The sequence below is a fragment of the Phoca vitulina genome, unplaced genomic scaffold, assembly GCF_004348235.1.
Source record: "Phoca vitulina isolate PV1807 unplaced genomic scaffold, GSC_HSeal_1.0 scaffold21, whole genome shotgun sequence".
Classification (NCBI taxonomy): Eukaryota; Metazoa; Chordata; class Mammalia; order Carnivora; family Phocidae; genus Phoca; species Phoca vitulina.
In genome coordinates, this window is record NW_022589724.1 from 7,383,249 (window position 1) to 7,411,130 (window position 27,882).

The window sequence follows — 27,882 nt, forward strand, 5'->3', positions numbered from 1 at the left end:
TTTTACTGATGAGTAAACTCTGAGGTCCAGGAATTTAAGTGGCTTGTCCGAGGTCACACTGTTACTAAGTGGTTAATGCGAGATTTGACTTAGGTCCTTTGCCTACCAGACTGCACATTTCTTTTGCCACAGCTTGTTCTTTATCACTGTAAGTCAATTAGTAAAATGATTAACATCACTTTTGGTAAGACTCCAGTGAGGTGATGTCTGGCTTTTATAAAAATTAATAAGCAAAAGGGGCACCTGGGTGGCTCAGTCGTTAAGCTTCTGCCTTTGGCTCAGGTCATGATCCCAGGGTCCTGGGATCGAGCCCCGCATTGGGCTCCCTACTCTTCTGGAGAGTCTGCTTCTCCCTCTCCCACTCCACTGCTTGTGTTCCCTCTCTCGCTGTATCTCTCTCTGTCAAATAAATAAATAAAATGTTTAAAGAAAAATTATAAGCAAAAGATTGGTTTATGTTATTACAGTAGATTCTGCATATTCTCTTAACCAGTGCCAATTCTCTGAATTGAATGATTCATCTAAATTGAAAAATGCCTAACATAATTTCTTCTGTGTCATAATTGCTGCAAGTGTGGGATATTGCTTATCTAGAGATTTCACACATATTTTAAGTTATTGTTGAAATACCAGCATCTTGCTGAATTGAGGCAGTGAGGAACTCTGGGAAGTCAGCAGGCTTGAAATGCTTTATTGATTCTACCTCCGGTAACTAGTTGTGTGGCTTTGGGCAAGTCACCTTTCTGTATTTTAACTCCTAAAATTTAGGAGTTTGACTACAAATTCTAGTCAGTAGATGACTTCTGAGGTTCTTTCAAGCACTAAAATTCAGTGTTTGATAACAATCTCTTACATCCAGTAAGGAATTGCTTGGTCTTTTAAGTTCTGTAATATCTTATGTAAATGCACTGGTTTAGACAACCTGAAAGATTTTAAGATTTCACAAAATTAGCCCCATCCCTGTATGTGCACACTATTCTTCAGTTATGGAATCAAAATCTCTGGAATATTTTTATTAAAATGCACCATCGATGATTCTGATGCACAACAAGGGTCACGAACCACTGGCTTAGGGTCTGCCTTGGAACCTGAAGGTCTGGACAAGTTGGCATCCTTAAAACAACCTTTCACGTTGTCTTGTGGAAACAGTGGTCTAAAAGGTGAAAAGAATATGGGCTAGTCCATAAAAAGCTGCTTAACTCACAGCATAACTGCGATAGTGCTGTCAGCATTAGCAGCCAGCTTCTAGGGTTTACTTATTTTTAAAGCCTATGTCACATACTAGAATTTTGTTGTTTATATGATTTTAGCCTGAGGTAGTTTATACTGTGAATCTGTTTTCTCCTTTGCTAAGCGTATCTTTTAGTTTTCCAGTGTTTGACAGCTTCAGTAAAATCATTGTTTTGTTTATTAAACAGGAAAATTCTTCTAACATACTTTCGGAGTTAGATGAAGAATTTGATAGTTTATATTCTATTTTGGATGAGGTGAAAGAAAGTATGATTAACAGTATCAAGCAGGAACAAGCTCGTAAGTCACAAGAGTTACAGGTGAGATCACTTAACATATTTAAATATGAATAATTTTAGTCTAATACTTGATTTATTGACAGCAAAAATGAGTGAATTTCTGTGAATAACTACTTTTATCTTCTAGAAAAATGATTATTAACTTTGGTTATAGATATCTTGTTTTTTCTTAATTGTGATAAAAACCCAAGATTTACCCTTATAACCATTTTTAAATGTACAGTTCAGTAGTGTTAACTCTGTTGACATTGTTGTGTAACAGATCTCTAGCACTTTTTATCTTTTAAAACTGAAATTCTATACCCATTGAACAACAACTTCCTGTTTGCCCCTTACCCCACACTTGGCAAACACCAATGTGTTTCCATGATTGTGATTATTCCAAATACCTCATATAAGTGAAATTATTCAGTATTATGGCTCAGGTCATGGTCTCAGGGTCCTGGGATTGAGCTCCGCGTCAGTCTCTCTGCTCAGCGGTGAGTCTGCTTCTTCCTCTCCCTCCTGTGATCTCTCTCACTTTCATTCTCTCTCAAATAAATAAATAAAATCTTTAGAAAAAATAAACTGAGATGTGACCTATAACATTATGTTAGTTTTAGATGTACAATGTAATATTTTAGTTTTTATACATAGTGCAAAATGACCATCAGAGTAAGTCTAGTTGACATCCATCACCACAGTTATACGTTTTTTTCTTGTGATGAGAACTTTTAAGATCTACTCTTTTTTTCTGAGACTGTTCACAAATTATTGCTTTAAATGTATGTCATATATTTTTTTCATCAGTTTCAGAGGTAGAATTTAGTGATTCATCAGTTGCAGGTAACACCCAGTGCTCATTACATCAGGTGCCCTCCTTAATGCCCATCACCTGATTATCTCTTTCCCCCACTCACCTCCCCTTCAGCAACTCTCAGTTTGTTTCCTATAGTTAAGAGTCCCTTATGGTTTGCCTCCCTCTCAATTTTCATCTTATTTTATTTTTCCTTCCTTTCCCCTATGTTCATCTGTTTTGTTTCTTAAATTCCACATATGAGTGAAATCATATGGTATTTGTCTTTCTCTGACTGACTTATTTCGCTCAGCATAATACCCTCTAGTTCCATCCACATCATTGCAAATGGCAGGGTTTCATTGTTTTTGATGGCTGAGTAATATTCCACATCTTCTTTATCCACTCATCTGTCAATGGACATCTGGGCTCTTTCCATAGTTTGGCTGTTGTGGACATTGATGCTATAAACATTGGGGTGCACGGGCCCCTTCGAATTACTGTGTTTGTACCCTTTGGATAAATACCTAGTAGTGCAATTGCTGGGTCATAGGGTAGTTCTATTTTTAACTTTTTGAGGAACCTCCATACTGTTTTCCAGAGTGGCTGCACCAGTTTGCATTCCCACCAACAGCGTAAGAGGGTTCCCCTTTCTCCACATCTTTGCCAACATCTGTTGTTTGCTGAGTTGTTAATTTTAGCCATTCTGAGTGGTGTGAGGTGGTATCTCATTGTGGTTTTGATTTGCATTTCCCCGATGCTGAGTGGTGTTGAGCATTTTTTCATGCGTCTGTCGGCCATTTGTATGTCTTCTTTGGAGAAATGTCTGTTCATGTCTTCTGCCCATTTCTTGACGATCATTTGTATCTTGGGTGTGAAGTTTGGTAAGTTCTACTTTCTTAGCAATGTTTAAATATACAGTACAGTAGGGGCACCTGGCTGGCTCAGTTGGTAGAGCATTCGACTCTTGAACTTGGGGTCTTGAGCTCAAGCCCCACAATGGGCCTAGAGCTTACTTTAAAAAATATATACAGTATATTATTAATTCTTTTCACCATGCTGTATATTACATCCCTAGGACTTATTTTATAACTGGAAATTTGTACCTCTTGACCACCATCACCCATTCATCCATATTTTTAAATTTTTTGGTAGTAGCCATCTTAATGGGTGTGAGATGATACTGTTTGGAAGTGGTGACTGCAAAGATGTTAGGACCATTTTCTCTTCCTGTATCATCACTTGAGATCTTCGTGTTTTCCAGTGATTCCATTGTTTTCTTTTTTTCCTTTTTTTTTTATTGTACATCCAATTATCCTTTATAACTCTTAATACTTGCCTCTCAATGCCACAAAATTTTGGCAATTTTTTTTTTCATAGGAATAGTGATCTAGGGGAGATGAAGAGATACTAGATGACAGTAGGCTGCAAAGTAAGACTGAGTTGTTGAAATACAAGCTTAGTGAACATAACTTCATTGTTGTGTTATGATTCAAAGGAATAGCTAGGATGGTATCAGCCTAATGGTAATTCAAACCATAAAGCTTTTTTGGGATAGTTTAAAAACCAATTATTAAAAAGAATCACAACTTGGCTACCAATGCCATTTCTTTCTTTAGTTGGAGACAGTAGAACATCTGTGTTCTTTTGGGTTCATAAACTTGATAGCATGTTGTTTTCATTAAAATTTTATCACTCTAAATAACTGACAAGTTACTGCTCTTTAAATTATATTCCTTTGTGCCCTTTTTTAAAACTTTTCCTCTTGACTTGAAAGCAAATTCATAGCATTTTCTTTCTTTTTTTTTTTTTTAAAGATTTTATTTGAGAGAGAGCGTACCCGCAGGGGGAGGGGCAGAGGGAGAGGGAGAAGCAGACTCCCCGCTGAGCAGGGAGCCCCATATGGGGTTCGATCGCAGGATCCTGAGATCATGACCTGAGCCAAAGGCAGACGCTTAACCAGCTGAGCCACCAGGTGCGCCCATAGCATTTTCTTAGAATAAGATATTTTATCTTAAACTTTGACCTCAGATTGGATTCTTTCACTTTAATAGTTTCTTGAGATATATTGCTTATTTTTTTTGTTATTTTTTACTTTAATATACTACATTAACTTAGTCTCCCCTAGTGATCCTGTGTAGACCATTTGTAGCTACCATTTTGTTCTCAGTGATTTTGCTTAAACTTTTCATAAAGCTCTTATACAAATGGGATATTTCAGATGGTGGTTTGTTAATTATTCTTTGGAACTCATAAGAGGAACACTAGGAATAGTAGTATTTTTAGGAAATTGTGGTTAGGTTCTTAGAATAATACATGAAAACCTATTTTAACCCAAAATATGGCAAAATTATTCTCCTTTTCCAGAGATATAACACATTCAGAAACCAATAAAATGAGCCATAGTTTATCCTTAGTGCTGATCTTAAGGGATACCTAAGTAGATTTGAATATGGAATAGATAGTAGTAAATAGATACTAATATTCTGAAGAAGAACCTTGGGTACATTAAAAAACTTAGAAATAGATCTGTTTCTTTGTTTAAAGGTATCACTAACAATATTTTTGCACGACTGGGCTTAGTTTTAGACCACAGATGATAGAGTGACAGAGAACTGAATAAGAAAGACGACTGGTACATGAAATTAATACATCACTCTAACAGGGCACATCACTGTAATTACAGTTACCATCTTTTGTTCCTCTTTATTCTTTTTGAAATCTTGGCACTTGCATTTGTGATTCCTATGTTATCCAATTTTGGAAACTATAAATTAGCATTTATGGTAGTATGTATTACTTGAGTAATATGATGAATGGGGTACTAAAATTGTGCTCAACTGTATGTACCTGTAACTTGATTCATAAACTTTAGTTTAAATTGTTAAATATCATCAAGAAACCTAGTCTTCATTTATAGAGGATGTTTTCTGCAGATGGATTATTTTGATATTTTAATTTAAATTGTTGATAGTTAAAAAAAATAAATTGTTGATGGATTTCTGACAGCCCTGATTGAGAAAAATCTTTAAGTAAATTTGACCTGAACTATTTATAATTGCTTTATTTTGTGTTGTGTTTTTAAATGATGACTGTATCTGTATCTGTAGGCAATTAAGCTATTTTGGACAAATTATGGAAAGACGTTAAGTACAATATAAAGGACAGTTAAAATTTGTTACATATATGACTAGTGAATATGTTACTTTAATAGCTCCCTAAAATATTTTTTGTTAAGTTTTTGCTATTAAAATTGTAAGTTCATTATAACACTATATATTTAAGGTTCTCATGGAAATAGGAAATTTTATTTTAAAGATTTATTATTGTTTTTTAGAGTCAGCTCAGTCAGTGTAATAATGCCTTGGAGAACTCGGAAGAACTACTAGAATTTGCAACACGGTCACTAGATATAAAGGAACCTGAAGAATTTTCAAAGGTATAAAAAAACCAGCCAAAAAACCTAAACTAACCACTTAAATAGGAGAGCCTTATTTTAAAAAATGATGTTTTCCCTTTCAGTTTTGGATTTATTAAGTCATTTCTAATAAAAAAGTCTTTGTATTTCTTAAGTAAAATGCTATCCATTTATTACAAAGTGGACACCTGGATGTATGTGTCTTTAGGGTCATGAACAAATTATTTAATTTCTCTTTAATGCTTTATTCAGATGAATCAAGTTATTTTCCTTTTCAGTTACATCCCAATTATTGGTCATTTATTTTAAGGGTACTTGTGTATTTTAGCTGAGTCATACCTTTGTTATAAATATTTCATGACTAAGGAAAGAAGATTAATATTGCTATTAACATTCTTAAAAATCTAGTTTTATATTCCTTTCCTTCTTTGAGCTGATTGGGAAAACATCACTTGATGCATATGAGCACTGTAACCTAGTGAAGTTTGCTATTAAATTTATTATTAAATGTCCCACTGTTTAGTGTAATTTTTTGAATGTTTTATTAAGATATGAAAATGTAGGTTCTTATTTGAAGGGTATGTTTGGTATGAAGTATAAACAGTAGAATAATAAGACTGGTAATGTTTTAAGCTAAATCCTGGTATTTAAGAGATTCTGAATTCTAGATTCTAATTTTTATTTTAACTAGAGTCATTTTTAAATGATTACCAAATTATCAAATCAAATCTCTATTTGATGTAGAATATATTAAAAAATGGTGTCAGAGAAGTGGCAGCTTGAGCTATATAATTAGGAAAATATATATTGTGTAGTAATCTTAGCAAGGTAAGATATTTGAGTTTGATATTAATCTCTTGGTCTTTTTGGACTATGTAGTGAATTTCATTAGTCTTAGAAAGGTGGCTTTATAATCCATTTGTGTTCATCTAATACTTTAATTTCATGATTTTTCTGTGAACTTGAAGGTAGAAAAATCTTCCTTGAGAAGATAACATTTGGTGGCTTACATCCCTGCATTCTGAAAACGAATTTTAAAAATTGGTGCCTTTTAATGAAATGAATCAAAACAAAAGTTCTTTTGCTACAAATCCGTGAACTAATTAATCCTTGAATTTAGAGGTAGATTGTAAGTAGGTTCATCTTTGCACTTGGTAGGACTTGCTATATATAGGAATTATGAGGAAAATGTATCATACTTAAGTACTTTAGAAGATAGTTATCCATCACCTATTCAGAGGACTTTTATGGGATAACCTCAAATATCTGGAACATAGGCAAAAAAAACAAAGTAAAAAATATCTTGAGTCATCAAAATTAGTGTCATAGAGTTTATGGGCAGGAATTCATTTTCTTTTTTCATGATAGTTTCTCAGAATCTAGTGACTATTATATACATGGTGCTACTAAATTTTTAGTTTTTTCTTTAGTTTCCTTGTCGTTAACAGAGTCCCCTTCTAGTGGAGTGGGGCAGCTGTTAATGACAGGCATAATCATAGCAGCAAGAATTAACTGTTGAGAGCCTGAGAGTGAGGAAGAAGACAGGAAAACCATAAAACATGGACAGAAGTACTCAAAAACAACTTGAATCCAATTGCATTTAAGTAGGGAATGATGCTCGGAAAAACTGTGATCAAGTTTGTTTCTCCCAAGTTTCCCTTTCTATTATTTTCAGACCTCTCCCCTTCCTCTCAAAGGCTACTGTTTTCTCTCTTTCCTTTGTCCTTTCCCGCTTTGTTAAAACTTTTTCCCAGCTGATTGTAAATTGGAAAGGTTCTGATAAAATAAATTACACTGTGGTTTAAACATATTTTCTCAATGTTCCATGTTGCTTCTTATTTTATATTTTTGGTTTTCCAGCATTTTGTAGTACTGCTTAATAGCTTAAACCGTTTGGAAATGTGGTAAAATAAATTGTCAGTGTTACCTACCTAGAAATTGGAGTTTATTGTTCAAGAAAAATGCTTAACTGGGAGTTGTTTACAATTATTTTCTTAGTACATGCACATAGTATCCAAATAATGGTTTGATTCCAAGTCAAAAGCCAAGTTCCCTTGTTTCACCAGGACTATAGGCTTGCCTCAAAGACCAAATTGCTGACAATAGGGAAGATGACTTTGAAGATTAATTATTGGAATTTGAAGAATAATTATCTAGTATGTTGTTAGATATTTGGAAAAATAAATTCTTTTAAGGTGTACTGTTTATGAATATCCCATATTAAAGTAATTAAATCAGATTAATATGAACAGTTCATGGGCACAAAAAAAGCATAGGCTAAAATCCAGTCCATGAGTCTTTTTAGACTTCATTATCTTCAAAAAGAGTACTTTAAATACTGATATTTAAATGATCACGTTGCAGTACCTCAGCATGAGAATTGAATATGAAGCTATGCTGTTTACTAGTATTAGACAATCTGAAAATGAATAAAAATGGCACAGATGGGAAAGGATTTTGGAACATACTTTCAGTAATTTTTTAAAATTTGGCATTACAAATTGGTTTTATTTTCACTATTTTTTTTAATTGTTAAAAGTTTGGTTGATAGTAAATATATGAAGAAGGATCACCAGCATATGAAATTTGGATCATTTGCTTTATTTCTGGATGGACAAGTAGCCAAAACCCCACCAAACCTGGCTTCTCTGCTAATAACTGGCCTGCAGAGCATTGCTTGGATCGTTTGACAAAATTAATATTTCTATTCTCCCACCCCTGAATTTAGAACTTGAATTCTACTTAGGAAAAGAGCTGAGTCTGTGGGGCAATTTCCAAGTCACTAAGCATCCACTTCCTCACTGTCTCGCCACACATAACCCAATTGTCAGACTAGAAGGGAGTGAATGGTTACCTGTACATGGAGCCTTCAGTGGAATAAAAAGTACAGAGTGGGGTGAAAGGGGAACAGTGTCTTCTGACTTGATCACAAATGAAAAGGGAGAATGGGTTTTGTGTATTTTCCACTTCAGACTCACAGTCACTCGCCATTGGCATATTGTCCGGTCAGTGTCATCCTCTGACCACTGGGAGGGAGGAGCAGACGAGGGGTCGAAGCTCACTATGTTTTCAAGGGAAGAGGTGTTGGCAGAAGTGCTTTCTGTGGGTTGAAGTCAGGAATGCTGAGAGAGGAGAGGACCTTCACCGAAAGCATGCATGTTTTAGTTACGAAGGCAGTTTAAAAACAAATGTAAATATTTGTTAAGAATAGCCCAGACTAATTTTTACCTTTATTTCATTCGTGGGTGTTTATGTCTTACAGAAATATAGTTTCCTATTATATAAATATGCTTAGTCATAGAACAGATGTACTGTATTAAAAGTTTATTTCAAGTTGTTTACTATAGCTTTCTGAAGACTAAAATGATCATATTTTTTGAAAAGTAGTTCTTTATATAAACAGGTAAATATATAGAAAATATAAAACTTTTAACATAGGGAATCAACTGCTTTGCAGTGTTTTGTTTTTTTTTCTTTTTTAAAGCTGGTATTTTTGCCAAAAGGAAAATAGCATTTTGAAGCTATCTCTTTTTCACTTTCTCTTACGTCCCTTTCATTTCCCAAGTCATTCCTTAATACAGTATCTTGGGGGTGAGGGTAGGAGTCTCAATTATGTATTGTAAAAAATACTGGGAAAGTATTGTATGTTTGCCCCTTAGTCATTTTCAGTTTGTCTCAAGGAAACATTACAAAAATTTCTATCCCAAGTCTAGTAGGAAAATCTGAAGTATAAAACTATGTGAACATACAGACAAGACTTGAAAAGTTTCTCAGTGTTGTGTGGCATTCAGAGTGTTAGTAGGAACTCTATTGGGCTTAACTGCAAATTAAAATAAAGACAAATTCTGTCAGGCAAATGCCAATTTTGAAATCTAGTTTTTGCTAGATTCATCATTTTGACAGTGTGAGTGTTTTTTTCTCTGTTGTTATTCAGAAACAGATATACAGTTGGCCCTTAAACAACATGGGGATTATGCGCACTGACCTCCATGTAGTTTAAAATCCGTGTGTGACTTTTGACTCACCCAAAACTTAACTATTCATAGCCTACTGTTGACGAGAAGACTTACCTATAACATAGTCGATTAACGCATATTTTGTGTTATATGTATTATATGCTGCATTCTTACAATAAAGCTAGAGAAAATAAAATATTACTAAGAAAATCATAAGGAAAAGAAAATAACTTTACAACACTGTGCTGTAAAAATCCTGGGCATATAAGTGGACCCACGCAGTTCAAACCTGTGTTGTTCAAGGGTCAACTGTATTATTTTTCTTGCTTTTTATTAATGCTCTGATTTTAACTAACTTTTCCCTTGCGGCCTCTTCATTTCAGCCTATATTTCAGAGAGTTAGATTGTTAAAATGCTTAATTTATTTTGGATAAATTTTAAAAGTTGCTGTGTGCAAATAAGATGGCTTAGGATGGACTTTTAGAGTTCGAAGATACTTTAGTGCTCATCACTTTATAGATGAGATAACTGAATCCTAAAAGAGTTAAGTGACTTGCTGGTTAGTGTTGTATGAAACTCAGATCTCTTAAGCCTTGGTCTCATGCTCCATATTTTTTGCTGAGGAGTTTTACAACTTTTGCTTTGGGAAGAAATTTGGAAATCTCAGATTTTGTTCTTTTTGGGTAAATGATTCATTGAGTACAATAAGCAAGATCTAAAACTTCTTTATTTTATTATTATTCCCATTTTAACTATTTAGAAAATACTATTCGGTTAGCTGCTCCACAGTAGAGTTATTTTAGGGTACTTTGCATCTAACATCTTTCTATAAAAGGAGAAAAATCGGGCGCCTGGGTGGCTCAGTCGGTTAAGCGTCTGCCTTCAGCTCAGGTCATGATCCCAGGGTCCTGGGATCGAGTCCCGCATCAGGCTCCCTGCTCAGCGGGGAGTCTGCTTCTCCCTCTGCCTGCCGCTCCCCCTGCTTGTGCTCTCTCTGTGTCAAATAAATAAATATTTAAAAAAATAAAATAAAAGGAGAAAAATGACGATATCAAGAAGAAATATAGAAACAATAAGATCTTAACCTTTAGAGTGCTTGCTAAATTCATGGAAGAAAATAGTTTCTGTATCTACTTAGAGGAGATTAAAAACAAGAGAGATTGGGAAAAGATCTGGTTTAAATTCTTTATACTTTATTGGTAATTATGAAGAACCATTTGTGAATACTCCTACTTGTACTCTTATTACAGGAAGTTTGGTCTGAGGTGACAGATTCCTAAAACTGATAAAGGATCAGAATTGTAAGATTTATTTTGAAAACATTTAGAGAGATGGAGGAAGGGAATGAGAGAGAAAGAAGCCATCTCTGAATAAAGAGAAATGAAGTGTTGGCAAACAAGATTTCAGTAGAAGATTGAAATAGAAATAGTGATTAAAATTGAAATTGAAAATAGTGATATTGAGCAGGGTAATATAGCTAATGTTTCTTGAAGGCTTTCAAATAATATACAGTAGCATTACCCCAAAATCTAAAGATTCAACTGAGACCTGTTCATAACTCACTAAGTGGAATTATATAGATGCAAATAAATATGTTAGAGATAGAGCAGTGGTAAATTCTGGAATCATTTGGTACTTGGTAAACAGAGATGTTTAATTGACAAAATGCATCACTCTTGAAATTGAAACTTAGAGGAATCAAGCAATACAGTAATGTGTATCTTTTGGATAGATTTCTACTTTGGGAGAAGAAATTCCAGAAAAAAATTAAACAATTTATTTTCCAATTTAAGATGTTTCTTAAAATTGGGCCCTTTTAGAGAAGTATCTTCAGAATTTGAGACTTTCTACCCTTTTATCATTGCACAGAATAACTTTTTCAACCCCTTCTGCATTTACACAGTGTATATACTGTTAAATTCGAACCTAAATGAAAGAGGAACCGCTGAGTCTTCAGTTTGATCACCTGGGTATGTTTATATATAAATGCACAAGACAACAATTTTTCCAACATTCTTTGGCTTTTCATCTGCTCCTTTTCTGGTTTGTCACAAGCAGCCTAGTACATTAAATGATAACAAGAAAGCTTTACATGCATGTGCACATGTGCACACTTGTACACAGACACACTAAAAAATGGCACGTTACTAAGTTAAGTAATACTAGACACAAAATTGAATTATTATGGTCAGTTTAAAAGACAGTATTGGGGGTGCCTGTCTGGCTTGGTCAGTAGAGCATGTGTTCTTAATCTCAGGGTCGTGAGTTTGAGCCCCACATTGGGTGTAGAGATCACTTTTAAAAAATTGTTGTAAGGAAATTAAACATATATAGTGTATAATGTTCTTGAAAGATGAAAGAAAATCTCTGTTAAAAAAAAAAAAAAGACTGTTGTGGTCTTCATATTGTTGGGTTCTTTGAGAGTGATTGGTAAGTAACATTCTTCTAACCAAGTTCTAAACCAGTTGGGAAATAAGATAAAGCAATAAAGCTGATAAGAGGCCAAATACCAATCAAATGATATTGGAGAATTTTGCTTATATCAGTGGGCAAGCGTTCTAATATTAATCCTAGAGTTAGTCACACTTGCCCACTTAGGTGTGGTCAATACAAGGGTATGTCAGCTCTGTGTATGTGTGTGAGAGCCTGTTTCTGTGAAACTTCCTATGTAGAGGGAAAGAACAGAATATATGTTCTCTGTAGACAAGCAAGCTGCCAGAAAGAGGGAAAAATAGCTGAGCTACTTATTTCTAGTTTCTCCTTTCAAATCATAATCAGATTAAGTCCTTTCACCTCACCCAGAGAAATGAAAGAATAGAAGAGGCTAAAGGAGTAATGCTAGTGGCACTTCTCCATAGGTAAAGAAACACCAAGAGCAGAGGAGTTTCCTTTTTCTCTCTCCTGACATTTATATTAAAATATTTGGTTATAAATCTAGCTGTAATGATAATAATTTTTAAAAATGAGTGTAATTGACTTTCCTAACATTTCTTATTCCTAGTGCCAAAGTAGTGTTATGACTTAAGACACATATTAATGCCACCAAATTGGGTTGTTTGCTGTAGAATGTGGAGCTTGGAAAGGATCTGTAGAAACAGTAAGGACTAAAATTTCTTAATAAAGGAAAGAGAATGATTAGTATACAGGTCTCACAATTGATTATGGTAGTGTTGGAAATGTGTCATATGCTGATCTCCTAAATGTCAGTTCTGTTTTTTTGTGTAGAAAGGTACTCAGATCAGAATATTTTAGGATGGGTATAAAAATGACCAATACCAAATAAGAACAAGATTAGAACTGAAGAAGAGAGGCAATAGAAACATTGTTAAATTTAATAATCATTAATATTACCATGTGCCAAGGTTTATGCTAGGCCTAGGTAGAGTGTAGAGCAAAACAGCCATGTTTTACGTTGGATGCGTTGTTAATTATGGTGGTTAGTTTGGGGGAAAAAACCTTTTGTTGAATATATTATATATAAATGTGAAGGGGACAACGGGTTTTGTGTGTATTTTTCATTGTTTTTCTGTATACTGTACAGCACCAAGTGATAACTATGCCCTTTCCTAAACTTCTGCTAGCATTCTCAAAAAAAAAGAAAGATATCTCATGCTGAGTAGGTTTAAGTTAGCAGCTTCTATGAAGTCATCTCAGGGAAAGACCTTATTGCCAGAAGTATTTCTCTGGTTTCTCCTTGTCTGAATTTTTGTCATTATAACTTTATTCTTTGGGGCAAAGGATTGAAGAACTGCAGCCCAGTTTTATATGTTAGCAGGCAAGCTCTCAAAATGCAAAGTCTTTGCCCAGGGAAGGCATATAGAGAAAACTTGGAACAACCATGATGAAGTGGTGAAAGAGATCATTGAAGAAAAATTGGAGAGCAGATTTAAAATGTATAAGAAAACCATTAGATTGCATAGAAATGTGTGCCCCATGAAGGAGATTGATTGTTCTAGTTGAGTGTAGGACTGAATTGGAAGTGGAGGTATATTTTGATGATCTTAAGGTAAGGAAAAATGTGTATAGTCATCTGGAATTAGTTTGAAGTGTTCAATTTTCCTCCTTTCAAGGTGATTTATATGGGGTCTGGATTTTTTTTTTTTTAACTATAGTTCTAACATCACATTATGTAAGCTGATGTGAACTGTACAGATTTCCTGTAATTCATGTTTTGGTGACTGTGAACTAATCTATTCCAGGGTTTATATCCTAACTTTTCTTGCATGTCACTGCCATTGAAACTTGCATGAAAAGCACTAACTGCCTTCTTTCTCTTCTCCCTGATTTGCTCCAAGGCTGCCAGACAGATCAAGGATAGGTATGGTATAAAACCTATGTTTTTATATAAGTATCAATATTGAAGTCAGAAATGAAATTCAAGAACAGTTTCTTATTAGACTTTCATTGGTTAAAATGAAAATACCTAATGGCCATGTACAAAAAAAAGAAAATCTCTTTTGCATATCTTCTGGAATAAACAATATATCAGCAAGATTTTTTTAAAAACATAGTTGTGGACAATTATGTACTCCCAAAAGAATTTCATTTCTGGTATAATATAGTTAGTTTTAGTATAGTTCTTAATTAGCTATGAATGGATAGAGACCCATTTTGGATAATTAAAAAATACGTAGTCCTGGAATGTGGTTTTTTGTTGTTCACAAATTTTATAAGTATGTCTTATTTTCTGAGAAGTCATAGCATTTTTAATAGTCCTTAAGAGCTAAAGCTCCCCTGTTTGACTGCTGTCCTGTTTAACACCTTTGTATTCTCATTCCATCCTGTTCCTGGTGCCATCTCTTCTGTTTCTCATGCCACTACTGTCTAACGTGTGGGAAGAGAAAATGAAAGAAAATGATGAAAGACTGTCTTAAAAGGTCTTTCTCATTGGTAGAGCCAGGATTAAGAAAGGTAATTTAGTATTTGCTCTAATGAAAACACCAAAGGGCCAGAAGAGCTGCTGGCAGTTCTGGATTGAGTTACCCCAGAGGGGATGGTTTTGATGTTCCTGGCTAATCACTGAGCTTCGACTGTAGTGAGATTATCACTTAAGGTTTCTTCCTTTGAGGATTATGAGATTCTGTGAAAGGCATAGCTCTTCAAAGCACCACTCTGAATCCTAGATTAAATTATTTATTCTTCATCAGGTAATTCACAAAATTATTCATCATAGATTGTGTGAAAACCAGTGTGTCTATTGTTAATTTTGGCTGAAGTCTTCAATTCTGTTTTTCTGATGGTCTTTTGTTTGACTGGAGCCAAGATTCACATGGCACTCATAGCACTCTTAGCACAAAAACTAATTTTTATGCCATTTTGGTATATTTTATATCAGGGAGTGGTTAAAGACATGGATCATCTTATCAGTCCTAGATGTAGAAAGGTGATTATGAGAGTTTGAAGGTGAAAAGTATTGGCTGTATGAGGAGTGGATGCTAGTAGGTAGGTCAGTTTTTTGGATAAGGTATAATTGGGTTGTTGTCTGCTGGAATTTGCTATATGTAATCCATCTTTCACTGTGGCTAGATTATTCTTCTGTTTAGCCACTTACTCCAGTAAGTCTTGCTATGGTCTCTGATTTTCTGGATTAGAAGTCATTTCCTAATCAGGCTTTGGCCTATCCAAGGACTTTGCGAGGACCCTTGCAAGATCTTCTCTTGTCCTCTCCTAGGAATCTATATGGTTCTGTGCTTCCAAGAATCCTATCCTGACCCCTGACATCTTTCTCTATCCAGATTTGTTTGTCAGAATTTAATGATGAATTTTCATGGTTGAACGCAAAGCTTCAGTGAAGCTTGACTTCTTTGCCTCTTCTAAGCCCATTTCTTGGCTTGATTTCGTCAGTTTCCAGGTGATAGCAGGAGTCAGGGTTCCTTTTCTCTGTCAGGGCAAACTTCCCCCCCCCCCCCCAAAAAAAAAACAACTTATACATTATTTATTTTGGCTACCCATGAAATTTTTACTTACTGCCCAAGAACACTTCTGGGTCTTGGGTTAATTTTTTAAACTTGATTTTTAACTTCAAAATGTCCAGGTTTCTCTGATACATATATATGTATTACATATATATTAATATTAGGTACTCTCCGAGGAAACAGGCTTCTAGAATTCCATAATTGCCATTTATGATATAAAAATAATTTAAATATATAGTCATAGTAAAATAATTTTTACTAAGGGAAGAAAGGATCATTCCCTTATATTGAGGGCAGAAGTGGAATTTTAAGGAGGAGTGTGTAACACGTGAGCAGGGAATCAAATATATAAAAATGAAAGCATCTGTGAGAACTGAATATTTATCATTTGTTGTGATAGAAGTTATGCAGGAAAAACAGTGGGAATGACAGGAAAAACTAAGCAACTACAATGAAAAGATAATAGCAGATCTCTGTAACTTTACAAATCACTTAGGGATGCTTTTAGTAATGTTGGAAGATGATTAGTTGAGGTTTGTTGTGGACTTACGGTTCTTGAAAGAAAAGGGTCATGAAAGGGTGAGTCAAGTTAGATACTTTGAGGAAATTGAAAGTGTTCATCCATATGTTTTGCAGTTATTTTTTCTTTGTAAAAAGGAAACTAAGGGGGAAAGGATCTTTGTATTCAGCTGTACTATAGGAAATAAACCAAGAAAGTCAAGGTGAATGAAAACATTCCTAACCATATGGATCCTGTAATGTTAGAGAATTATCTATGGATTTTAGGTTGATTTGGGCTTTCAGGCACAATTATCTAAATGTATTCAGTTTAAAAATAAAAAATTCAGCCTTTTGAAAGATTATAGCATTGTTGTACATCTAAGTTGGTTTATGGAGACTGAAATTTTCATTGACTAGAAAATAAAGGTCATTCTTGTTTTTTAGGTTTTGATAGACCTTTCTAATGCACTTTTGGAGGACATTCTTTTTCTTTGAGGCCACCGTGATTAAAATGAAGTTTTATGGATAAAGTTTCAGATTTAAATTCCCTGAAACACTTTCAGATATTTTTTTCCAGCCGTTCTCAACAAACATTTAAATAGGTTTAGAAGCATCCAAGTAGGTTCAAACCCATTCATTGATTCCGTGGTCATTTACTAAGTACCTATCTGAATCTAGCTCTTTAAGAAGTCTTCAAATCAAAAGATACTTGGGACTTTAAAGAACAAAGTAAGACTTAGCCTTTGTTCCTAACTATATAATCTGAAATTTAATCATTGAGAACCAACAGCTTAAAGTAATGTGTGTGCAATATTCAGCATTATGCTTGACTTTCAGTGAGTTCACTTCCCCATAAGTTGTATTTCACTATAGCAGGTTCTTCTTGATCAGTAGATCAGCTGTTGTTGACTCGTTGTTATTAATAAAGTGATTACTTTCCTAGTTTTAAAGTGAAATAAAATAACTGAATACAACAACAGTTTGATGTTTTTTATCCCAAAATAACTGAATATAGCAACAAGTTTAATATCTTTCATACCACGTATCCCTGGGTAGATTTGGCAGATCTGAATGACTAGGCCTGGTATTCCCTTTGTTCCTCAGCTCTATTTACTACTCCCAAATTGTGTACTAGCAGGACAACATCCATGAATAGTACTTTTGTATCATTCTTTGACCAAAGATATTAAGGGAAGCTACTTTGTGATAACTTGTGGGAATTTACTGTAATATGAAAAATTGAAATTTGAGATAAAATGACAAATTATTTGAATATGAGAATTTCTTTTAATCTCCAGTTTTCATTGACAGAACAGTTCCCCATACTTTGGGTAAAATGAGGTCTGGTATGGCTTCTTTCTTTTTTTGGGGGGGGGGTTCCTTTTGTTGTTTTTTATACCACATTCATCTATTAAATATTTGTTGAACTATTATTTCCATGGCATATGGTTTCACAAGGCTGTTTCTCCTTGTATCCTTCCATGTAGGTGATGTCGATATATCAGGGTGACACCTACTAGCATGGTATTCAGAATAGTGATTTCACTTCTCTCCTTTCTCATCCATGCGCTCTCTTTAGCAGCTACCAGGCTGTACAGTATTTGGTCAGGCTACTTTTACTCTTAATTGAAGATACATGGAGTAGCTGTGACTACTAAGGAGAATATACAGTTCGTTATTGGGCATATGAAAAGGAGTGAGGTTGGCATCAGGAAGTCAGTGAGATTGAGTGTACAGAGGTTCAGATACCTATTGGGTCTGTTAATGATGATTTATATGGGATATTTTCTCTTGTGATATTTTTGTGTGTAATTTTATAAAACTGCCTGAAGGAAAGTTGCTTTGTCTAAATTTAAAAACATTTTACAGTTTAGTTAATTTTCAAAAGGCTCAGAACAAATTTCTTTTTAGCTTTGTTACCTTTGTTATAGTTTCTGAAATCACTAAAGTGAAATGACTTCTGTCTTTTCATTTATAAATTAAATATGGTATACTCCCCATTCTTTTATTTTTAAAAGTATATTTGTGTTTACCGTAGAGTAACAATGGCTTCAGCCTTTCGCCTTTCTTTGAAACCAAAGGTCAGTGACAACATGACTCATTTAATGGTGGATTTTTCTCAGGAAAGACAGATGTTGCAAACTTTGAAGTTTTTGCCAGGTAAGTATATACATATATTAACATATAAAGTGTTTTTGTTTTATTTTTTATAATGAACTTTGAAATGTAAATACTGAGAAGTATAGTGTGGGTTTTTTTCTTCATTCAGCTAAGGAATAATTAAATTTGCTAGTCTTTAGTTTTAGAGAATTATTTTACTGGTAGTAAAAATTCCATTTTGAGAATCCCATTAAAGGGATATCTTTTATTATTAGTTTTGCAGAGAGAAGCAATATGTCATGATGGTTAACAGTGGGTTTTGGGGCCAGACTTGGACCTGAATCCTGGCTGCCAGTTACTTGCTGTGAACCTTGAACAAATTATTTAACCTTGTTTCATTTTCTTCATCTTTAAAATGTGATGTTACTCTTCAATGGTTTGTATAAGGATTAAATGAATTGAAACCTCTAAGTCACTTGAAAATAGCACTTGGCACATACTTAACACTCAGTGCATGTTAGTTGCTGTCATTACTAGTATAGTTGTGGTTGTTGGCTCAGATGGACTTTTATTTCCAGTAATAATATGTTAATATTGGTTTATTAGAGTATTAGTATGAGGATATTCCAGTAGCCAAAACCATTTGAAATTGAGTCCCAAATTATTTTCCACTTGTATGAGAGAGCCAACTAAGTACCTTTTGTTGGTATTCTCTTTTTAGCTAACATGAAGTAATGGTCTTAGGTTAATAGCTAAAACAGTTTGGACATGGTTATTTGAGGGATCAGGTGCTTTTTTACTTATTTACAGGTGCTTTTTACTTACAGGTTCTAGTTAGAACTGGCTTTAACTTTTGGAGGTTAGCTGTTTTTGAATAGAGAATGTTGTTCAAATGAAACCATTCTCTGAATATTTGGTCAGGGACTTTAAAATATGATTGTAAAGACAGGTTAGTAGTCATGAAACTATAATGGAACTAATGAGGGTAGTATAAGTGAAGTATTAACTTGTGTGGTACAGGTCAGAAGTTCTAGAGGAGTTTATGGAAGGAAAAGATGAGAGAAGGAACCATAGGTGTAGACTAGAGGAAGAAGGTATACTTGTCAGTGGATATCTACCTGTAAATTAGCCTTTCAGAATTACTATTATATTGTAATTCACACTACTTATAAATTCAGAAGGAGAGTCAGGAGTGGTGGATTGTGAATATACACATGAGTATTATTATTATGATTAAAAAAAAAACTAAAAAGCAATCTTCTCACCATTACTTTCTTTCTCTTGGATTTTCTGTGATGGCTTAATAGACCAAGGCCATGTTTACTATATAGTCAAGTAGATTGCATGCACAGTTAGGATTTCCTCTTTTGGGAAACTGTTAAGACAGTCTAAAGCAATGAGGTATAATAAAAACAAATCCTTTTGTGGAGGAGTTTCATCTGAAAGGAAAAATATAATAGGTTGTGAAAATTTATGAAAGATGAACTCCTATCACTAATTTTTTATTCTGCTATAGCATAAGAATTTTCCATAAGATGGAGTCAGATTAACTTAGAAAAATGAGTACCTTTATCCTTTAATAATCCATTCCATAAACACCACAAAAATCAAAACTCTACACTGTATTATGTATAGTAACAGGAGTTGTAGACTTACTTGAGTCTGAAAGATGGAAGTGATGATGATGGATGGTAATAAATAGTCATTTTCTTCTACTCTAAGCTATTTTTTATACATTGAAACTTAAGAATTTATATCCTTCTCCTCTCTGAGCTTCTACAGCTGAGAAGAGAAACATGTCTGTGGCAATGTTGATGCCACTTGTCCTTTCACATTCACATGTGGAGAATGTCAAATTCCTGAACCAGTTTCCACACTATTGCCACTTAAGTGTTACTTTATGGAAATTGCTTTCCATTCTCATTTTCAAAGAGAGTTCTGCGTTCCTAAGTAATATTTTATGTTACAAGTGTACCACCTTTCATCTTCCCCTGAAGGTCTCTCCCTCATTTGATGAATGCTTCTCTTACTTCTGTATAGAATCTTGGGTGAACTTTCCACATATTAGACCCAAGTAAACCTTAATTTGATATACCAGTCTTAAATTATCTACATTTTCTTTCTCCTCCCAACTATCACCACTTTCTTGGATTTTTTTTTTTTTCTTTCATTTTTACCGTAGTTACCACTTCAGCAGTTTGTTCTCTTTTGCGGACCATTATTCATAAGAAAGAAGTATCTACTTTCCAGTACATTCTTTTTTTTTTTTTTTTTTTTTTAAGATTTTTTATTTTATTTATTTGACAGAGAGAGAGACAGCTAGAGAGGGAACACAAGCAGGCGGAGTGGGAGAGGGAGAAGCAGGCCCCTGGCAGAGCAGGGAGCCCGATGCGGGGCTCGATCCCAGGACCCTGGGATCATGACCTGAGCCGAAGGCAGACGCTTAACGACTGAGCCACCCAGGCGCCCCTACTTTCCAGTACATTCTTACAGGAATGGCAGCTGAATTAAGAGGTAGACAGTGGAGTGTTAGCTGGGCCTGTTTACAAATTAAATGATTCTTGCTTTCTCTTAGCCTCTTGGAACTTTAAATACAGGTTTTTGACTCAGCAAAATTATGAAATTGCTACATGCCATATGCCTTTACATTTCCTCACATGTAGGCAGTGCAGAGCATATTAAGTTCATAAATGCCTGTGGTTTATCCCCTTGGCAATGAATAGTAATCTGTATCACTTACGTTTCAATAATAGAGATTAGCGTCTCTTATGTGTTATAGGGACAAGGATCCTACAAAACAGAAAAGGAAATTAACAGTAATGACGAATGATAAATACTTATTTGGTTGTCTTTTGTCTTACTAATAAGGCATATCAGATTCTAAATAGTTATTGTACAGTTACACACATACAAGAATTGAACTTTGGATACTATAGTTAAGGGAGATCAGTTGTCCCATTTTTCTCCCTTCCTCCTTTTGTTACTAGTTAGGCTTGAAGATGTAAAATTTACATCAAATTCTTTTCATCTTGGTGTTTTTTGTTTTGTTTTGTTTTGTTTTTTTATAAAGAGCTTGGTGGAGCCTGATGCTAGGCTATGGGGCTCGAACTCATGACTCTGAGATCAAGACCAGGGCTGAGATTAAGAGTCAGACGCTTAGCTTACTGAGCCACGCAGGCACACCAAGGACTCATCTTGGTCTTGATTATTTTATCTAAGATGTAAAATACTTGGTTTACTTTATTATTTGTTAAGTTCCACATTGGTTTGCATTTTAACTTCTGTATATAATTCTTTTGTTGTCATAGTTTTTAAAAATTAATACTTTGTGGGGTGCCTGGATTCTCGATTTCGGCTCAGGTCAGATTTCAGTGTCCTGAGATCGAGCCCCGCATCGGGCTCTGCACCGGGCATGGAGTCTGCTTGAGATTCTCTCTCTCCTTTTCTCTCTGCTCCTCCCCACTGTGTGCACACGTGCGCGCACACACACACACACATGCTCTCTTTCTCTCAAAATAAATAAATAAATCTTTAAAAAAATTAATACTTTGTTTTTTAGAACAGGTTTAGGTTTATGGAAAATTGAGTAGATTGTACAGAGACTTACCATATATCCCTTCTCCCCCAAATACAATTTACCCTATCATTAACATCTTGCATTAGTGTGGTACATTTGTTGTAATTGATGAACCAATATTGATACATTATTATTAACTGAAGCTCTTAGTTTACATTAGGGTTCATTTTTTGTGTTATACAGTTCTTTGGGTTTTGACAAATGTATAATATCACGTATCCACCATGACATCATACAGAATAGTTTCACTGCTCTAAAATTCCCCTCTACTCTGCCTGTACATCCCTTGTATCCTGCAGCCTTGCTATAATGGCTTGTTAGTTCCAGGAATTTTTTTTTTCCTTGATTCTTCAGATTTTCTACATTGACATTGATGCCATCAGTGAGCAAAGGAGGTTTTCTTTCTTTCTTCCTAATCTGTATACCTTTTACTTCCTTTTCTCATCTTATTGCATTTAGCTAGAACTTCCATGGAGTACAGTGTTGAATAGGAGTGGTGAAGGGGGACTTGCCTTAGAAGAAAAGTGTCTAGTTTCTCAATATTAAGTATAATGTTAACGGTAGCTTTTTTGCAAATGTTCTTTATCAAGTAAAGTTCTTCTGTGTTCTGGTTTGCTGAGTTTTTGTCATGAGTGTCAAATATTTTTTCTCTGTTGATAAGATCATGTGATTTTTCTTCTAATGTGATCGATTACATTAATTGATTTAGAATGTTGAACCAGCCCTGTATACTTGGAATAAGTCTTTTAAAAACTCTTTTTAGTGACAGAATGTTTAAATACAGTATCTGCAGTTTCACACATTTTAGACACATCTATGTCACTGGAGGACCATGTTCTTCAATTAAGTCTCTTGTTTTGCAAATGGAACATCTGTTGATGTTGAGGAGCTATGGAAAATCTCTTCTATGGAAAAGAAATGAATTACTGTTCATACATGTTAGTTATGGCTCATTTACCCTGGTTAATTTTAATGACTCATAGAACTCTTTGCAGAAACATCTAAAAATCCTAAAGTATTTTGGGAGGTATGGGGAGTTCATTTTTGTTTAGTGATGAGAAATTACAATTCTTTTATAAATAAGATTTTAAAAATACATTGAAACTATCTTAAATTACTTTAATCATTGGATTCAAAGCAAAGTTTTCTATTTTGTCTTCAGTGATTTAATATATATTCTACAGCTGTTTGAAGTAGCAGATTAAGAAGTATGTGTTGAGAAATAACAAGTTATTCTTGATTCTTTATCTTTGGCATGTTTGAATTGCTTTTTGCCAACTAGGATTTTAATAAACTTTGAATAAGTCTATAAAAAAACTTGAAACATGAATTTTTAAGTGGAACTTTGAAAAATAGTTATTTTGCATTTATTAGGTTATCCTTTCTCTTAGCCTCATTCAGTTGCACCATTCAAAAGCAACATGAAAAGCAGTTTGAATGACAAACATAAATATTGGATTATTACTATAATAAATGAAATGAACCTTTTTTTTTTTTTCTTCAGTCCCTAAAGCTCCAGAGATAGATCCAGTAGAGTGTTTGGTGGCTGACAATTCTGTAACAGTAGCTTGGAGAATGCCAGAAGAAGATAATAAGATTGATCATTTTATACTGGAACATCGGAAAACTAATTTTGATGGACTTCCACGTGTAAAGGATGAACGATGCTGGGAAGTAATCGATAATATTAAGGGTACCGAGTATACACTATCAGGTAAAAGGACTGCATTTCATGAATCTCATTCTCAGAAAGTAAATGTAATTGTGAAAAATATTTGGAGTTACTTTAAAAGATTAAGTTTCTTTAGCCACGCTGACTTTCCCTATAATTCATTATAGAAGTAAGTTTCTCTTAAAATATCAGGAAAACTTTCATTTTAATTACTTCTGGATATTTGTAATCTGGTAAAACAATGTATGTAAAACAAACATGAAGGGGTGTTCTGGAAACAATATTTCAGAATAACATTTAATTTTAACCTTGGTTTTCTAAGAATAAAAAAGCTGTCAATTTTCTTGGTGTACATACTACCCTACATTTCAGTGGCACCATGAATACTGTTGCTTTTACCTTTTTATGATTACCTTCACAGTAATACTTAAGGGCTGTGACTTGGTATTAGAAATTTGTGTTAGCCTTTTAAAAGTCTTTAAAAAGGTATTTACACACACACAAAAGGTATTTCCACATATAGGGGACTTTGGGTATTTGAAATGGACAGATGTTTCCAGAGTTCTTCAACACTTCTTATGCATGAGCAGTAACATTACCATTATTGAGCACTTACTATTTGTCAGGAGTTGGGCTGAAGTGTATTACACAACACATCTCATTTAATCTTTACAATTATGAGGTTGGTTTTATGATTTCTATTTTGCAGATACAAAAACTGCCTCTGTCAAGTTGTTGACAGTCCCATAGCTAGTAATTTTTGGACGGAAATTTTAAAGATTTTATTTTATTTTTTAAAGTAATCTCTGCATTCATCGTGGGGCTCAAACTTACAATTCTGAGAACCAGAGTTGCATGCTCTACTGATTGAGCCAGCCGGGCGCGCCATGGGTTGAGATTTTAATCTAGACTTGACTAACTTCAGAGTTTACTATTAATTCCTATGCTCTACTTTCTCTTTAAATTCATTTTTCACATAAAAAGACAATGTTTCATAAATATAAAAATTCTTTAGGGTGTCTTCTTTCCAGAAACTGAATGTTATTTTAAATTTCTCCTTGAATAAAACATCACTTTTAACAAGGCTTGAGAGTACCTTTTTATCACTAGGTTTAAAAAAAATCCACATTGAAAACTATAATTTATTTCTTTGGAAGAAAGTAATAGATAAATCATGATTCCTCTTATTTGAGGTGTTATCGTTTTAACATAAACATGTACCCTCCTGGAGTAAAGAAATAGTTCCAAGGAGGGAAAGTGTCTGTTTGAAGGTTCATATTCATACTTTTGGAGTAGATCCCTTTATTTTTCATATCTGAAAACCATTTTCATTTTCTCAGGCTTGAAGTTTGATTCAAAGTATATGAATTTCAGAGTACGAGCTTGTAACAAAGCTGTAGCTGGAGAGTATTCTGATCCAGTGACTCTAGAGACCAAAGGTAAGATCATAGATATTTATACAGCATAAAACAAAACTTAACATCTGAAGTTATTCAAGACTGTGACAGGAAGCATTTCATGTATGGTAGCACTTCTTCCCCACTGCATGTGCGCATACATACACACACTTGGAGTTCCCTGCAGTAGGAATTTTAAGATGGGAAAATTAGAATTACAAAATTGGTTTTCATTAGTTCATTTTTTTTTTAAGATTTTATTTATTTATTTGACAGAGAGAGAGACAGTGAGAGAGGGAACACAAGCAGGGGAAGTGGGAGAGGGAGAAGCAGGCTTCCCGTTGAGCAGGGAGCCAGATGCGGGGCTCCATCCCAGGACCCTGGGATCATGACCTGAGCTGAAGACAGATGTTTAACGACTGAGCCACCCAGGCACCCCCATTAGTTCATCTTTTATGATGGTGTTCAGATGGGTAAAATAGACTGAGATGATGGCTCTGGTGGATGTTAGTTTATAATTTGCAATCTAGTATAAATACATAGGCATCAATGAGATTTGCCTACAGATTTCTCAGGGAATGGATTATGGCTCAATAATAGGGAAGTACCATTTCAGTTTAGTTCAGGTTCTCCTCCTTTCCTTCCTTTCCCCTTCCTTCCTTCCTTCCTTCCTTCCTTCCTTCCAGAGAGGGAGGGGGGACGGGGTGGATGGAGAGGGAGAGAGAGAATCTTAATAAGCAGGCTCCACGTCTTGTGCGGAGCTCGATGCGTCCTCAATCTCATGACCCTGAGATCATAATCTGCACCAAAATCAAGAGTCAGACCCTTAACTGACTGAGCCACCCAGGTGCCCCATGTTTTCTTAAACCTTATTTTAGAAATTAACATTGTATTTTTATTACTGTTTACAAAGCACTCTCAGAGTTCTCCATTTCATCATTAAAACCATCTTGAGAGATCAGTAGTCTAGATATTATTGATACCCATTTTGCAGATGAAGAAAGTGAAGTTTAAGTATGTTAAATGACTTTCCCATGATCCCTAGAACTAACTTGGAAAGGTGTAATTAAGAATCTGTTTCCAAGTTCTGTGCCAGCCCTTATTGTGGGCCTGGAACCTGGGTGCTTCTAGTCTTCAGAGCAATTTGTATTTAGTAAAAACTCTAGAATAACGTATTTCAACATAGAAGATTTTTAAGATATTTACCACTTGGAAGGCCATAATGCTAGAGATCTTGTCAGTTGTGAGATGATAATTGACTGGGTTTACTTCAAGAATCAGATTCTCCACATTGTTGAGGTACTTGGGCCTTCAAGTGTTCCACAAGCCTTCAAGTGTTCTAGTTCATATATCATTTGAATGGGTTTGCATACCAGAGTTTGATATGATTTGGAAGTGATATAAAAATACTATATCAGAGGGCGCCTGGGTGGCTCAGTTGGTTAAGCGACTGCCTTCGGCTCAGGTCATGATCCTGGAGTCCCTGGATCGAGTCCCGCATCGGGCTCCCTGTTCGGCAGGGAGTCTGCTTCTGCCTCTGACCCTCCCCCCTCTCATGTGTTCTCTCTCATTCTCTCTCTCTCAAATAAAAAAAATAAATAAAATCTTTAAAAAAAAAAAAAAATACTATATCAGAATAAAACAAAATATGAGGTCCATAACTTATTGACAAGGCAAACTCAAAAGACTGTATTTGCATCACAAAGGTAAAAAAACTAAGTTGAATAATTTGTTTGGATTACCAAATGTTTTTATTCAAGAACTATAGATAGCCAAGAAATGCAATTACTTTAAATTACTTGCAATCAAACTGAGACGTTACTGTGGTTTCTTTAGAAATTTTAACCATTTCAAAGTATAGTCATATTTACGTAGATTAATCTTTTCTACACAACTTGAACTGTTTTTAGCCCTTGTCCAGTAAAATTACATTATTATTCTCCCTCAGGAGTATTGTATCTTTTTATGTCTTTTGTTCCTTCTTTTTTACCCTTTATAATAAATTTAGTGACCAAACTTGGACATGTACATTTCTTTTTTTTTTTTTTTAAGATTTTATTTATTTATTTGACAGAGAGAGACATAGCGAGAGCGGGAACACAAGCATGGGGAGTGGGAGAGGGAGAAGCAGGCTCCCCACTGAGCAGGAAGCCCGACGCGGGGCTCGATCCCAGGACCCTGGGATCATGACCTGAGCCGAAGGCAGACGCTTAATGACTGAGCCACCCAGGCGCCCCAGACATGTACATTTCTATGCAAATTCCACAGATTCAGGAAAATGAATAGCTGGCTCGTAGTCTTCTTGGAGCTGGGCTGGCTGCTCCTATTGGCAGTGTCTGAATCTTAGTAGTCAAATTCTCGGTCTTAGTGTTTGTAGAGAAAGACTAAGTTGATTTTAGTCCTTTCAAGAGTTCTCACTGTGAGGGGCGCCTGGGTGGCTCAGTCGGTAAAGCATCTGCCTCGCTCAGGTCATGATCCCAGGGTTCTGGGATCGAGCCCCACATCAGGCTCCCTGCTCAGTGGGGAGTCTGCCTCTCCTTCTCCCTCTGCTCCTCCTTCTGCTCATGCTCTCTCTCTCACTTTCAAATAAGTAAAATCCTTAAAAAAAAAAAAATCCCAGCAGTTTGTTGTGTTGGAGTTATAAAAGAAAGAAAAAGAGTTCTCATTGTGGGGTAAACCTCTTGGGGTGGGGATAGACTGAAACTGAACCCTGAGACCTACTAAACATTGATTCTGACCTTCAGGGAGACCTAGAATAAAATTTGTCCCTTACATGGCTGTAGGTCACAGCTTTTCTAAGGTTATTCCATACCACTGGAGTAGTTACTAATGAGAGGAAGAGCTCCAGAGGAGAAGTTCAGATTTTTAAAAAATGACATGTTGAACAATTGTTTGCTAATTTTTTTGGCTTGCTGTAGTGCTTTTTGACCAACCGTAGAAATAAATGTATGGAACAAAGAACTGGAGGGAAAGGGAGATGGAGATTAAATAGTGGAATTCTACCAAAATTTGATATCCTGCCTTTTAATGGTGTTCAATGTG

General features: G+C 34.9%; 1 protein-coding gene across 4 annotated transcripts in view; it reads left to right on the forward strand.

The window, feature by feature from the left end:
- Positions 1-27,882, forward strand: part of FSD1L (fibronectin type III and SPRY domain containing 1 like) — a 65,529-nt gene that overhangs the window by 17,817 nt on the left and 19,830 nt on the right. For 3 of the 4 annotated variants that reach the window (XM_032418302.1, XM_032418303.1, XM_032418304.1), the window contains exons 3-8: positions 1,419-1,550; positions 5,642-5,743; positions 13,974-13,996; positions 18,133-18,254; positions 23,276-23,485; positions 24,784-24,882. In XM_032418302.1, coding sequence (XP_032274193.1) covers positions 1,419-1,550; positions 5,642-5,743; positions 13,974-13,996; positions 18,133-18,254; positions 23,276-23,485; positions 24,784-24,882 — 688 coding nt within the window. The remainder of the gene's footprint in view (positions 1-1,418; positions 1,551-5,641; positions 5,744-13,973; positions 13,997-18,132; positions 18,255-23,275; positions 23,486-24,783; positions 24,883-27,882) is intronic. The other variant, XM_032418305.1, reaches the window with a different exon arrangement.